At 45.6% G+C, this 15,883-nt stretch overlaps 1 protein-coding gene across 3 annotated transcripts in view; it reads left to right on the forward strand.

Annotated features, from left to right (window-relative positions):
- The window catches only part of PCSK5 (proprotein convertase subtilisin/kexin type 5), a 460,872-nt gene that overhangs the window by 263,531 nt on the left and 181,458 nt on the right, over window positions 1-15,883 (forward strand). For all 3 annotated transcript variants that reach the window (XM_045468528.1, XM_045468529.1, XM_045468530.1), the window contains exons 11-13: window positions 668-785; window positions 1,982-2,170; window positions 11,601-11,737. In XM_045468528.1, coding sequence (XP_045324484.1) covers window positions 668-785; window positions 1,982-2,170; window positions 11,601-11,737 — 444 coding nt within the window. The remainder of the gene's footprint in view (window positions 1-667; window positions 786-1,981; window positions 2,171-11,600; window positions 11,738-15,883) is intronic.

Raw genomic sequence — 15,883 nt, forward strand, 5'->3', positions numbered from 1 at the left:
GTTGTAAAGAAAATGTTTTAGGCAACAAATCTGGTGGAACTAGGACACTCTGTTCAATATAAAGATATGAGACAGTTTAATACAGGATGGAGATTTTAAGTATTCGCTGGGATTTTCCAGTATTTTTTTGAAAAAGGACTACACATGTAGATATGGCTGCTAGCATTATGAAAATATCCCTGTGTGTAATGAAACTTCTGAGACAGTTATGTCAATTTCAGATTTAGATCAATAGGCATTCTTACCGCGAACCAAACGATTACAACATTCAAAGAAGCTGGCATAAAAGTCTGGAGGCCTCCAAATATTTCATGCATAAAGTTTAATCAATTTTTCATATGGTAGAGGAAAGGTAATAATTTTTGTCTTCTGAAATATTCAGCCTAACTTGTAGAGATGTCAGAAAATTGGTATTTCTTGCATGTAAGTTCTTGTCGCGCCAGGAGAGTTTGTAATGGATGCATACTATTCAGTGAGCACGTATTGGGTTTGTTGCGTTTGTTCATTTGTTTTGTTTCATTTGGCTTTTAAGTCGTTGCTGGGAACAAAGCCGGGGTCCCCGGGGGGATGGGTCCGGGTCCTCTGCTGAGTGAAATCCTAGCAGAGCATATATGGCGTCGGTTTATCCTAACTTCCGTGAAGCTGACCAGCTTCTTGCCTTCCATAGTGAGCCATCTCTATGGATTTGGACTGATGGACGCAGAAGCCATGGTGATGGAAGCCGAGAAGTGGACCACTGTTCCCCAGCAGCACGTGTGTGTGGAGAGCACAGACCGACAAATCAAGTAATGTTCGCGGCAAGCAGACAGCATATCACTGCCCTGAAAGAGATCGGGCCAGCTCAAGTGCGCAGGAAGCCCTTTGTTGTATATGAGAGCCAGACGCTTGTGTAGTTTTTGGGGGTTTCTTCCTAATGTAATGAGAAAAGTCTCATAGAACGTCTAGGATGCTAAGCTCTTAAATCCACGCAGTAGAATCCAAGGAGCCTCATGGGCACCTCTTATTAGGGGATTTGGAGGGCCGTATAGATGGGCATTCTTAACGTTGCTCCTCAGCCAGAATTTCCATTTAACGGTAGAAGTTTTCTCCGTAAGTCAATGTACTCCAAACAAACTAGTCCTTTTATTCCAGAAGCGTCACTACAGAACATATAATTACAAAGTATATTTTCAACCTATTATATAAAAATAACAACGCGTTGAAAATAAAACAGAAAATAGGAAGTAGGGGGCATGTTTTTCCTGTGGCTCAGTGACAGTCTCAGAGAGTGACGTTCAAGCTTTGACCATGAAGGGAGAGGAAGAGTCAGCCATATGAACAAAAGCAAAAAAAAAAAAAAAAAAAAAGTGCTTTAGGCAGAGTCTCTGAGGTGGGAAACGAATCACCCTGCAACTGGAAATGATATTGGTGTTACGGGGGCCGAGGTTCAAGGGGGACGGTGACACAGGGGAAGCCAGCGAAGAAGACAGGAACGTGGACGCAGGACGAGGAGTGCGTCCGTGGGTTATAGAGCAAGGCAGTGGCAGACCAGAGATTTGAACCAAGGTCGTGGTAATCCCCACGCCTCCCCCGGACCACAGTACCTTATATCAGCGGTCCGGAAAGTACATCCCATAGGTCAGCAACATCACTGTCGCCTGAGAAACGCAGGTTCTTGGAAGCCCACCTCAGCCTTCCTGTTTCAGACACTCTCGCTCGGGGGCTCCGCCACCTGTGTTCTGTAACAAGGTGATCCCCTCCAGCTCGAGAGCCACTCCCAGCACGAAGATAAAAGAACCTTCAATTCCTCCTTTCCTCTCACTGACACCTTTCCCACCGACTAACCGGTGTTGATCCTGGGGTAATCGCACTGTGTCCGTTAGTGTCCAGCGACCAGCTGCTTGCATTCCATCGTGTAACCTCACCAAGCGCGCAAGGTTCGCTCAGCCGGCTCGGTCGTCGGTCACGTCCTGTGCTCACGCTCCGTCTCTCTCTGTTGCAGGACAATTCGCCCCAACAGCGCCGTGCGCTCCATCTACAAAGCTTCGGGGTGTTCCGATAACCCCAACCACCACGTCAACTACTTGGAGCACGTAGTCGTGCGCATAACCATCACTCACCCGAGGAGGGGAGACCTGGCCATCTACCTGACCTCGCCCTCGGGAACCAGGTCCCAGCTTTTGGCCAACAGGTACCGTGATGGCTTCGGGTCACCAGCGGGTAAGAGGTGACACCGAGACTGAGCTGCCATGTAAGGTAGAAAGTGTCAGTTGCTCCTTACTCACCACCATTAAAACGAAGGGGGCACCTACATGTCAGGACGGGACAGTCCTAGCTCTCCCTGCCCATACGTCAATGAGGGAGCGTGAAACCGCCTGGGCTTGCAGGCGGGGAACGGTGTAACGTTGAACGCTTGGGTAACAGTGAAAGGGTGCCGCAGAAAAAGCAAAGGCCCCCTGTGGTTCTTCCTCCTAACAAAGAAATGCAGGGCACCACCTCCTTGGGCCTTTGCGATTCTCTCCCCTGCCCTTGAATGTCTGCATTTGTTGCAGATTAACCGGATTCTCCCGCCCAGGCATCTTCCCAAGCGAAGGGACATTCTGTGTGTGTTTCAAAACAGGTGTTGGCAAAGGTTTTTTTTTTTTTTTTTTTTCTGCAAAGAGCCTGTGAGTGTTTTGAGCCTTGCAGGCCGGGTTTCTGCTGCAACTGTCCAACTCGGCCTAAGAGTGCACAAGTCCCCTTAGGCGATGTGAGTGCGTGGGCATGGCCGTTTTCCAATAAAACTTTATTTACAGAAACAGGCAGCAGGCTGTATTTGGCTTGAAGACTGACTGTAATTTCCTGTTTTAAAGGTTGGCCCGTTACTCTTTATTGCTCAGGAAGGTGCTCAGTTTTTCTTCCTAGCCTCTTGCCTTTTCCCTGCTCCCTCCAAACACTTATCCAGCAGGTCATTGTATTGCCAAGATCGGAGAGGCCAGAACGTTCTCGCACAAGTTTTCTTTTGCTTCATAGGCGTCTGAGCCGTTGGGAGCATGGGCAGCAGGTGTTGGTCAACAAGAGGGACCAGAATGGGGACGTATGATGTTGTCTTAAACTCTTCGTTCCCTCTGTGGCTCTAAAATAGAAACCATAACCAGGAGCCTCAAAGCTTCTTTGATTTGATCTTTTTTTTCCTCCAAGAAGATCTCTTGATGGGAGCAAAAGTCTTATCGTGAATCGCATATATAGTCCAAATGAAAGTCAACCTTTTCTGTAGACAGAGCCACCTGCCCACATGGCCTATGGCCTGCAGACTGTGTTCGGCCTGACGACAGGCCAGCGGAGTTGAGAGGCCAGGGGCCAATGGAAGCCTGCACAAGCAAAAGTGAAGCTAAGCAAGAGCCAGTTGGTTTTCAGAACCCCCACCTTCATCTCCTCTAGGACTGGGAGAAAAAGAGCATTCTGGATGATAGTGGCTAGGAATACAGAACCTGAAATCTTTAACCATCTTTTACCTCTGTACTTGGAAGACTTGCATTCTTCTTTACAACCTAACATCCTCCAGGATGCCTGGGTGGCTCAGTCGGTTGAGCATCTGCCTCGGTTTTGGCTCAGGCGGCGATCTCACAGTTTGTCAGGTCAAGCCCCGTGTAAAAGCTCTGTGCCACCCACGCAGAGCCTGCTTGGGATTCTCTCTCTCCTCTCTCTCTCTCTCTCTCTCTCCCTCCCTCTGTCTCTGCTCCTCCCCTCCTTGCTCTCTCTTAAAATAAATAAATACGCTTTTTAAAAAGTTTTAAAAACCTAACGTCCTCCAACAAGGCACGGGAAGATGCGGGCTTAGTGCTTTATGACGCGCGGCTTTGCCAGAATAAGTGGGCACAGGTGTGAAGAAGGAAAGGCTGCGGTGGCATCAGATTGCTGGACGTGCTCCCAATGCCGTCCTCCCTCCGCAGACAGGGGTCTCAGCTGCTGCCTGCCAGGTAATTGCCACCACCTGCCAGATGCTTCTCTCCGGCGGGCCAAGCCTTCAGCTGCATAATCGCGTGACCAGGAGGTCACATCAGCCATTGCTACTGAAGCGAGGGAAGACCTTTCTCCCTCTTGTTCTCCGTTTCTTCTTCTTTGCCTTGATTCGTCTGCATTAAACTTGAAAGCGTATCCAGGTGAAACACTGAGGCGCAAAGGTTTGCTTCACGCACGTGTGGCTATTGTCCCTCGAGCCTCCTCTGTCGTGGGGGAAAAGTCCCTTCCCTCTTGCTGTTGGCCTGGAAAACGCGGGCTCCTCGGGCTTTCTGGGCTTTCCCTGCACAGTTCGGTATTCCTTGTTGCCCCCCGCCCTCCACGCCGAGTGACTTCAGCGAGGCAACCTGCACGCAGAGGAGCTGTGGATTCCGTGAGAGGATTTGCCGGATGGCTTTGACCCTGGCTCCGGTCCGGCACGCATTCCGCCGCCGCGGACGTCTGCTTCGCTCTTTGCAAAGTGCTGAACCCAGCAGTGCCGCTTGACTCGTGCCAGAGAAGAGACACGTGCATTTCAGATGCTCAGTGAGCAGCGTCCTGCAGTTTACCTCAGTCTCCCCACGTCCAGACCCCGTAGAGAGAAAGTTGCTACCCAGCTCGGGTCTCCTCTGTCTGGACCATTTTCTTAAAACACTGCTCTTCTGTATACGTTCCCTCTCAGCACTGAAAATTAAGTAGCCACCAAAAGGCGTAGGGACTGGAGTGGCAAAGGGCTGGGGACACCGAGAGATGTAAGGCTGTTATAAATTCATTTGTCCACAGATCCCCCCCCCTGCAAAACATTACTCTGAGCGGCTGAGCCCTTAAATGCAAAACAGTCTCATCCAGTCGCAAAAGCACGTATGGCCTCCAGGGCTAGGCTCCCCTGCCTTTGCTCTGCTTGGTGCTGGGAGCATCCCTCCTACTGAAGGTTAAGGCAAGACGGTTTCTTCTGGCATTTTCTTTTCTTCCTGGCGGGTTCGGACGCTTTCCCTTTATGAGAGGAAATCTACTCAAAACCTTTTAGTCCCTGACCTGGTGGCAAGGAGCCCTTGTGTCCCCTCACGTTGGTCCTGTTTCCAGGCACATTCCCTCAATTGGGAGCTGAGGCCAAGAAGCACGAAAAGGGGTGGGGCCCCGGGGAGGGGAAGGCCTGCTTCCCCCCCCCCCCCCCCCCCCCGGTGTCCTTTGGGTCGGCCTGCAAGGCAAGATTACTTCCTCCAGGAAAAAAGGAGAATAGGTCAAGTTCGGGAAGGAAACTGTGCGTCAGAGATTATAAATGAGAGCCACAAACAGTTCCCCGGTTGGACGCTTGTCCTTCCTTCAAAGAAATCAAGATTTCCAGAGGAGGACCACAGTGAGAGCAAAGAATACCGTTAAAAGATAAGCCCGACAGGCTTGCATCCTGAAGTTACCCTAGTGGGGGGGGTCATTTGAGACAGGTAGAGCTGAGGCGGCCGCCGTCATGTATCCCCACAGCACAGCAGTTGGCTGGGAGCTCACCTTCCGCGAGGTCGCTGAACACTTGGCCTGTGTGGGCCGTCTGGAACCCCTCAGTGCCTCCCTGCCCGGGGCTGACGGGTACTTGCTGGAACTCCTGCGGAGAACAGCTGTGGGAGGAGGAACAGTTGACCCAAGCATCTGCAGGTGCTGCGTCCTGGAAGGCGCTCAGCAGCATTCAGAGCGGGTCCATCTCGAGCTGCCCCATCAGCCCAGCGTGCGAGCTCCCCCGGGGCCAGCCAGGTTGATCATTTAGTGGGCGGGAGCGCTGAGGACACCCAGCAGTCCTCGAGTGGGCAACTGGTCCGTTCCTTCTAATCCCTTTGTTTTCCCCTGCCCTCCCACCTTTGGGGTCCTCCTCTTGGCCCGTATACCCTGCCTCACAAAAAGCCCAACTTTTTAATCAGCACAAAAGATTTACTTGCATCGGGGCGGTGGGGTGGGGGGAAACCTAGGTGGGCTTGGGTCCCTTTAAAATGCTTTTCGACAAGAACAACTTTAGACTTGAAGACTTTTTTATGCTACCCACATATTCAGGGTCTGCCCGTGTACAAGTCTTCAAACAACAGCTCCAGCCAATCCTTCCTTCGGCTGCATTGGTTAGGGTTATGAAAAGCTGTCTTTCCCCCCATCCCCCGCCACCCCTGAAACTCCCCTTCCCCCAAGTCAGTGAGTTTTAGATTTAGTTTAGTTCTATCGGCTCTCTGTTCCAAATTTTGGCTTCTGACTGAAAGCTGAAACTTTGCCTTTCTTTCTAAATTTGATTACAGATGAATATCTCTGCTTCTAATTATGGTCTTAAGTAGAGAGAAGGTACACTTTCTAGTCTGCAAAACCTATAGGCTTCTATAATTAACTGTGTTTAAATGTGGTGTTTATATTTGAGTCATTTTTGTTGCTGCCCAAATGTTGAATGACAGACTATTGACATTTGCAAAGTGTCGTGCTATATAAATGCATTTGTGGCTTGCAGTAAAAATTACCCTTCTGAGGGGAAGTTTGGCATTCCAGGAAGGCCTCACCGTAAGAACCCTCCTCCTTCATCCGGAAGAGGGTACAGCCTTTGGAGTTAGAGCTGGGATTGCCTTGATTTCACCAATGTTTAGGTTTGACTTTGGAAAGTGATTCTGAAAGTGATTCATCTAGAACCGAGACGCCGTAGTACCCGCCTCCCAGGGTGGTCACAAGCTCTGAAGAAGCTCCCGGACAGCAAGTCCATAGCAGGGCTCCTAGAATACACGGTGAGCACTCCCTAAGTGCTAAGCCTTATTTACACAGTGCTTCTCAAAGCACCTGGTGAATGACTCCATCAAACACAGATGGCCGGGCCCCTTTCCCAGAGTCTGATTCTGTAGGTCTGGGTGAGGTCCGTGAATTTGCATTTCTAAGAAGCTCCCAGGTGATGCTCAAGCTGCCTGTCCACAGACCACATTTTAAATGGCAGCGATTTAAAAGATCACCCAGCTCTTCGTACACATTCTTGTTATTTTCATGTCCTCAAAAGACTTGCAAGCCGAGCACTGCTGGGTGCTGTGCGAGTAATTTACAAAGGCGCCTGTAATCGAAAACAGATACGTAGAGATAAAAGCCAGCCACTCTTAAATGGAATAAATCTGCAAGATTATATACGTACCTCATAGATCCACAAGAAGGAATGCATTTGGGGCTTGGCGAGTCAGTAATAGTAGGCAGGTTGAAAGTTTTGTTTTTGTTTTTGTTTTTGTTTTTTTAAACTCGTCTTTTTACATATTCCAAACCTCTAGAATTAGTACCTCTCTCTCACAACCTTTCATAAAGAAGTAATTTAGACTACGAGAGACAGAAAAACCTGAATAGTGTGTTTGAAATACCCTGTTTCAGAAGCAAATTATTTAAAACTTGCAAAAAGCCAGCCATCTAAGGAAAATCGAAAACTCAATTACAATTAAGCCAAATGAGTGCTTCCAGCATTCCGTAAGTTGTACGTTAAATTGTGATAAAGCACTAAAAAGAAAAGAAAAAGTATCTCAAAAGACAGAGAAAGAAAAAAAAAGGAGACTTCCAAAAATATCTATCTAGAGTCTAATTCTGTAGCGAACATAAATACTGTTTGGGTAGTAGTAGATGATTCAGAAATTAAGATCCGTTTACACTTTTAGAAATAATTATATGATAACACATAGCTGTCAGTACTTATAAAATGTCTTGTTATTTAGCTGCTATAACATCGTTGAAGAATGTTGTAGCCTTGACACATTGGCTAGACTCTTTAAGTGGAAGGGGGGGACAAAGCTTGCACTAATTATATGAGTTATTTCCTGAGTTAATTCCTCAAAAGGATGTACTACACTTAATGGCAATCTTTTCTACCAGGCTTCATCCAAAGTAATTTATTTGAAAACCACTCACAGGGATAGGGCTGTGGGGCACCATTTTAATAACTGGATGCATAATTTGTGCTACCACATGCACATATCATTTCATCGAGCACATGATGATGAAGTCAACTTGGACAGAACGGGGTTTCGCTGCAAAAGGAAGATGTGATTCGGGCATGGAGTTCATTACTCCAGCTTTCCGCACACTGGCCCTGCTCTATTGGCATTTTATCCATGCTAATAACGTTGGCTAATAACGTGTCGGGTTTCTTCACTGTTGGCACAGCAGAGACGTGCTAACCGGGCATTGGACTTTTTAGTTGATGGACGGAGACCACACACTTAGAATCTCTTTAGCTGGTGACCGTATGTATGACACTTGCTTGTCTGGAGCACGTATGTTGTCTGCAACACAAATGGAATCTACTGCCAATGTTACCTTTTGTTATCTACAGATGAGGCAGGGTTTTAAATGTTACAATGCTAAAAATAGGGAATCGCTTAAGCGCTGCATCAGAATGAAATAAAGAACAGGGTGAGATTAGAAACATGAATGCCCAGCTAGTTGAAACAACACCAGCAATCAGTGTCTATTTCTTTCCCCGTCAACTCGTTTAACAAAAGGCAATGATCGTGTTTGGCTGCATTTTAATTCCTCTCCTCAACTTTTATGTCTACATGAAATTAATGAGCATTCAGCTCTGCATAAAGGGAAGAGACCAGGGTGGGAAACCGCTTAGCCAGATAGACAAAGCCCATTTGTATTCGGGCTTTGAAACACTTACTTGAATGCCGATTATGGATATTTCTTCTTGGCACCCCGTTTATATTTAATTTTGGTTCCAAAGGTGATTTAAAAGTGATTGGCCGCAATGGAATGATTTTCGAAGGTGGTCAGGAAAGGGTGGAAGGGAAGAAACCCAGGGTCCACTAATCCAGCAGTCAAATAATTGACCCGTGAGTAATTAGAAGTTGGCTGGGGTTATGGAAACAAGACTGCCCTCATGTGATGGAGGAGCCTCAAGTCTCCTTTGTAGTTTTGAGACATGAGGCAATGAGCCAAACGTTCTGTCTAAACTGTTTGGGAATTGCTTTTAAGTTCGGCACTCTTGGAAAGGTATTATGTGACAACTTGTTGCCTCAGTGCCCGCAGATGACACAATGGCTTCAACGAACTGGAGCCTTAAATCAGAACTCTCTGGGCTAAGAAGTGGTTCTAGATTGGTTTCTGCCTCCACCCAATTCTGCGTCAACATACTCCCTTTAGTAACATCTGTCTGAGACGAAGGGCGATTGGAAATGGCTCTTCCTTCCCCACTGCTGTTTCTCATTTTCATCCAGCATGCCCACCCTCTGGGTTTACGTGAAGGAGTCCATGTATGTAAGTGAGTTATATAATGAGCCAGCGATTGCTTCCTGGTCAAGTCCAATTTCGAGCCGTAGCTTGTGAAACAAGCCCTGTGCATTAATTATAGGATCTCCATAAAATGTACCATCCCTGATTTATCGAAGATCTTTTACGCTGGGAAGACATTTGTGTAGGAGTCACTGTTTCCACCCGTGAGGGAAAGCCACCACATCTAATATGGTTCTCGTTGAAATGCCACACTCCTCTGTTCAGAACTAACCCTTATAGATAGCATACAGATATTCCCAGTAAAGAAAAAGGGCTTCTCCTTCATACAAGCTCTGAAAAATCACTCCCTACCGTTAGCCCCGTTGTGGAAATTAACAAAGCATTTGAACATCCAAAGATCGGAGATGTTTTCCGGTAAAGAGATCTGTTCAACTCTAACTCAGCCTTTCTCAAATTTTCCCAAACTTTCTGACCATGGGCCACTTTGAGAATGCTGGTAAGTACTTTCCCTTTGTCTTCTTCCAAGGGCTAAGGAACACGTAGAGGTGATTTTCCTGTTTGTTGTGTTTCTCCAGGGAAAAATGCTGAACGTCACCCATTGACCTCAGTTCCAGTTGTGCCCCTAACCCTGCGGCTTCAGAATCCAGCGAGCATTTTAGAGAGCTCCTCAAACATATTAATAGAACGCTTTTGTACATAATGAATCAGAATTCTAGTATATTAAATTGCAGAGAGATTACGCAGGTTATTTTTGGTTTTAGAAGGGCGCATTTTCTTCCAATGGCAAGATATACATAGAATGTCGAATTATAACCACCAGTTTCCTTGGTGAACATGAAATTAAGGCAAGGAGAGTTGATTGCATGTTCTGAATAGCCATCGGCATCCAGTTGGCTGTGAACTTTGCCTCCGCTGAAGGACAGATATGTCCCAGTAATTGGACATGGTTACTCCTAAGACAATCCTAGAGATATTCTTCCCTCTCTATCTGGCTTTCAAATTCTCTCTCTTGTTTTATTATTTTTTTCCACAAAAATAATAGATGCACGTTATTTTTTAAGTACTCTAAAAATCTGTCTCTTGGCGCTTAATTTTTTGCTTTCTAGGTTCTATCTCAATAGAAATCTTGTTGTTTTTTTTTTAAGTAGGCGCTACAACTCACGTGGGGCTTGAACTCATGACCCCGAGATCAAAGAGTTGCATGCTCTACTCACTGAGCCAGCCAACCCCCCCCCCCCAACCCCATAGAAATCTTTTGGATATTTCTTTGGACGGTCAAAGCTCTGCAATGTGCCTATATAAATGATATGCCTCTTTCTTTATGTGCTAGTTTTATACATGATCTATCGACATCTCTTTATTTTTGGTGAGGATTCTGTTTTCTTCTTTTATGTCCCTTCCTATCCTATATCCCTCAGGATTACATCACAGGAAACAAACAAGTCTAGCTATTGCAAGGAGGCAAAGATTTCACATAGGGAATTAGGAGCTTAGAAAATCGTTGGAAGAGCTAGAAGAACAGAATCTATGTTGTAGAGCCAGGCATGACTCCCTGAACTGGTTAAGATTAGCGGGCAGGGTCTTTTTATTGAGGCATAATTTACATAAAGTACAATTCACTTTTTAATATGTGTAATGTAATGCGTTTTGACACAACACGGTTCTATCATCCCCAATGCTTCTACCGTGCCCCTTCCTCCCTCCCAGCGCCTGGCAACCACTATTCTGTTTCTGTTGCCTTTTCTAGAATATCATAAATTGAATCATACAGCACATAGTCTTTTGTGTCTGACTTCTTTCATTTAGCTTAAAGGCTTTTGAAATTAATTCATGCAGTTGCGTGTGCTGGCCATTCAATAGTTTTTATTACTGGGTAGTCTTTGGTTGTATGCACATACCAGAACTGGTTTCCCCATTCACTAGTTGATGGACATCGGAGTTGTTAACAGTTCTCAGTGCTCATGAATAAAGCTGCTGTGAACATTCCTATGAGGTTCCTTGTGTGAACATTATGTCTTCATTGCTCAGGTAAATATCTAGGCGAGGGATTGTGGATGACCCGGTAAGAAGTACCAAACTGTACCATTTGGCATTCCCATCAGCAGTGTAAGAGAGTTTCAGTTTCTCCACGTCTTCAACACTCGGTTCTATCAGTCTTTCGGGTAGAGCCATAGCCTGGTTTTCCTGATCCCGAAATGTTTACCCCTGCCCGATGTGCTATTACAAGGCCACCCCTGCGCCTGTTTCCCTGTGGTAGAACAATGACACGTGTTTGGGTCTACTAACCGTCAAGGTCCAGGAGGAAGACAGGCTCCAGTACTGAGCTGGATATGCTGATGGAGACAGAAGGATTGTTGATCATGGTCTTGATTCGACCTTCACCGGATCCTAAACAACATACAAAACAATGTTTTATGGGTCTCTCTCAGGCTTTTTGATCATTCCATGGAAGGATTTAAAAACTGGGAGTTCATGACCATTCATTGCTGGGGAGAACGAGCCACCGGTGACTGGATCCTTGAAGTTTACGATACTCCCTCCCAGCTGAGGAACTTCAAGACCCCAGGTAGGAACTCCCTTTTCTACAATTTGGTTGACTGTGCAGAACAAAGTGACGGAATGTATTCTGGCCAAGAAGTGATTTACGTTTACATATCGACATCATCCTTTTTCATATGATCCTGTGTTTTGAGTTATCTGCACGTATTCCAGTTCTCACCGTTACCATTTGAGGTAATAATTGAAGGATTATTAGAACTGAAGAGTAAATGTTTAGATATAAGTACAAGATAAAACATGGCAGCTGCTGATTGATGTTTCAGAACATAGGACCCACATCTCTAACCACCTTCCCCCATAAGCATGCCAGCCTTGCCCACCTGCAGTGAATTAAATTGCACGGTCATAAGTTTCCTTAGTTAGGTTTTTCTCTGGGTTTATTCTCCTATTAATTTTCAGTGTTCACAAGACATCGAGCTTGGCCTGTGCCAGCTAAAGTGGTTACCAGTAAAGAAAATGAATGGCCCTTGGGAGCCTAAGAGCTAAGAAAAAGGAATACTTTCCAGCTAAGTAAAACATGGAACTTACAATGTTAACAGAGGCATAGGGCCTCTCTCCTCCTCATGCTAATCTAGGAAGCTTTTGTTTGTAACATGAAGTAAGGGAAATTACAAAGGTAGCTTGGGGGGGTGGGGATTGAACAGTTTTTCACAGGGGCCTGTGTGGCCCGTGATGGAGCCCTACATGGCTCAGTAGCAGGTGATCTGTTTGACAGACACCCCAGCCTCCCACCCAGCTGTGGACACATCTTCAACCATCTAATAAACTCATGTTTCTTAGTACTCTCTCTGTACAGTCCCTCCGTAGAAGATCCAGGCCTGAGGGCATTTTAGGACTGACCTCCAATTCTAGCCCTCCCCTGATGGCAGAATAAATTAACCAGACGTTCTGTAATTAACTGTAAGGGTGTGTGCTATTTAGACCCTGTGGGCTGCATAGGGCAGAGGAGGCACACAGCAGGACACAGGAATGAAGCAGGGAAAGTTACTCATTCTGAGAGATCGGATTTGGCCGCGCCTTTGGCGATCTCTTTCCCCTAATTCTGTGATGTGGCCTCTCTGCGTTGCCACAGCGGACCCACGTTCAGGGAAGCTAAAACAAGAAGGGTGGCAGGGTCGCAGTGAATCAGGATAAAAGATTTGTTAAGCAGTGTCCAGATTCAGCTCGTCTCCAGCATGCACCGGGAATATAATGGTGGCCAAACCTTTATCGAGAAACCAAATGTCTGTCCACAAGGCAGGATAGAACACGTGAAAATAACTAGACCCTAGTTTCTAGACACTTTCATTGGCTCATAATCTACTTAGTTCCCAGGAACTTCCATCCCGCCCCCCGCCCCCCCAATCTCCTGTTCCAGGCCATGGTCATTGCTCATTTAATAGAGATACCCTGGGTCGTGGCGCCCAGGGGCAATGGCAGCATGGTGACGTGGGTGCAGTGCCCGACCCCAGTTGATTTATCAACAGGTGCCACGTCAGGGCTCTTACATCTCAAGAGGTCCCAGGGAAATAATCACTGTCCAAATGTGGTAGTTGTGAACAAACCTGGGGGTGGGGTGCAGCCGAAGGGACAGACATAAGGGGTACACATTATCTGCTGAGAATATAAGATAGCGATAAAACTACCTGAAACTGACTCCGCTCTTTACTATCGCCGTGCACCAGCATTTCTAAAGAAGGTCAGTGATAAAATGCTACCCCCCCCCCACAGGAGCAGACTACCCCTGGGGGCTCACTAATGGTCGACTAGGTATTTATGTGCAAGGGTCAGGGGCCGTGAATATAAATCTCTGCTCTCCAGGAGTTCACTGCCTCTCCAGATTTTATTATGATCGTCTGTGTTAAAAGCTCTCAGCAGTAACCCAGATAATCTAGAGTTGTCTCTTCCACAGCGTTGGCTTCCCCTGATGCCATTTAAATGTTCACATGTAATCCTCGTCACGTCTAGTCATTTTACAGATGTTCTTTTATGCCGGAAGAGAGATGCCCTAATGCTCCTACTGGCCGGGGGTGTGGAGGCCTGCGTAGGTACCCACAGTTGTTGTATATCCTCCCTTCCACCAACCTTTGAGTTTAGGATTAATTACAAAGTTGAAAAGGGACTTCTGCTTTTCTGTGTGTGTCCGTGTGTCAATGGTTTCATCATTGGTTTCAATGGTTTCATCATTGTTTCAATGGCGTATATTCCTATGGAAGGTTTCTCTCTCTAATTAACGAGGTATTTCTGCAGTAAGCTAATAGAACTTCAGTTGGAGATGTAGAAGTGTCTAGCCCAGTTAGGGTAGAATCGTTCCCAAATGTAGAGGTTCCTGATTCCAAACTGAGTTTACATTTCTTTATTGTTTCTTCCCATTTGTGTATTATTAAAATGCATATTAAGGGTTTTTAATTGATACGGTTGACACACAATGTTACATTAGTTTCAGGTGCACAGCGTGGTGATTCAACAAGTCCGTATGCTGTGTGGTGCTCACCGCAAGTGTGACCGGCGTCTTGTCACCACGCAACGTATTAGCTTGCTGTTGACAAGATTCCCTGTGCCTTTTATCCCTGTGACTTATTCATCCCATACCCGCAAGCCTGTACCTCCCACCTCCCTTCACTGATTTTTCTTGTCCTTCCCTCCCTTTCCCCTTTGGCAACAAGTTTGTTCTCTGTATCGGTGAAATCATATGGTGTTTGCCTTTCTCTGTTTTACTTATCTCACTAAGCATAATCCCTTCTAGGACCATCCATGCTGTCACAGAGGACAAGATCTCATTCATCTTTATGGCTGGGTGATACTCCATGTGTGTGTGTATGTTTCACACACACACCCCATATCTTTTTTATCCATTCATCTCTCAGTGGACACATGGGTTCCTTCTACATCTTGGCTATTGTAAATAATGCCTTGATCAACATAGGGATGCATATATCTTTTGGAATTAGCGTTTCTGTTTTTGTTTTGTTTTGGGGTAGATACCCGGTAGTGCAATTTCTGGATCGTACGGCAGTTCTATTTTTAGCTTTTAACTTTTTGAGGAACCTCTGTTCTGTTTTCCACAGTGACTGCACCAGTTTGCATTCCCACCGACAGCGTAAGAGGGTTCCCCTTTTTCCACATCTTTGCCAACAAACACCTGTTGTTTTCTGTGTTGTTAGTTTTAGCCGTTCTGACAGGTGTGAGGTGATATTTCATTGTGCCTTTGATTTGCATTTCCCTGATGATGAGTGGTGCTGAGCATCTTTTCATATGTCCGTGGGCCATCTCTACGTCTTTGGGAAAACGTCTATCCATGTTCTGTGCCCATTTTTTCATCAGATTGTTTTGTTTTTTTTTTTCCTGTCGAGTTGTATAAGTTCTTGATACATTTTGGATATTAACCCCTTATCCAATATATCACTTGCAAATGTCTTCTCCCATTCACTAGGCTGCCTTTTTGTTTTATTGATGGTTTCCTTTACTGTGCAGATGCTTCTTATTTTGGTGTAGCCCCAGTGTATTTTTGCCGTTGTTTCTTTTTCCTAAAGAGCGATATTTAAGAAATTACTGCTTCTGTTTTCTTTTAGGAGTCTTAGGGCTTTAGATCTCACATTTAGGTCTTTAATCCATTCTGAGTTGATTTTAATCCATTCTGAGTTGAGTTCCTCTTTTTGTGTGGTAGAAGAAAGTGGTCCAGTTTTATTCCTTTGCATGTAGCTGTCCAGTTTTCCCAGCACCATTTATTGAAGAGACTGTCTTTTCCCTACTGTATAGTCTTGTCTCCTTTGTTGCAGATGAACTGACCATATAAGTGTGGGTGTATTTCCGGGTTCTCTCTTCTGTTCCATTGATCTATAAGTACATTTTTGTGCCATACTACTTTACCATGGCTTGGTAGTGTATCTTGAAATCTGGGATTGTGATACCTCTAGCTTTGGTCTTCATTCTCAAGATTGCTTTGGTGATTCAGGGTCTTCTGTAGTTTCATGCAAATTTTAGTATTATTTGTTCTAGTTGTGTGCCAAATACTCTTGATATTTTGATAGGGACTGTAATGACTCTGTAGATTGCTTTCGTAGTATGGGCATTTTAATAATGTTAATTCTTCTAATCCATTTGTTTGGTCCTCTTCAATTTCTTTCATCAGTGTTTTATAGTTTTTAGACCCCAAGTCTTTCACCTCCTTGGT

Source organism: Leopardus geoffroyi, chromosome D4, assembly GCF_018350155.1.
Source record: "Leopardus geoffroyi isolate Oge1 chromosome D4, O.geoffroyi_Oge1_pat1.0, whole genome shotgun sequence".
Lineage (NCBI taxonomy): Eukaryota > Metazoa > Chordata > Mammalia > Carnivora > Felidae > Leopardus > Leopardus geoffroyi.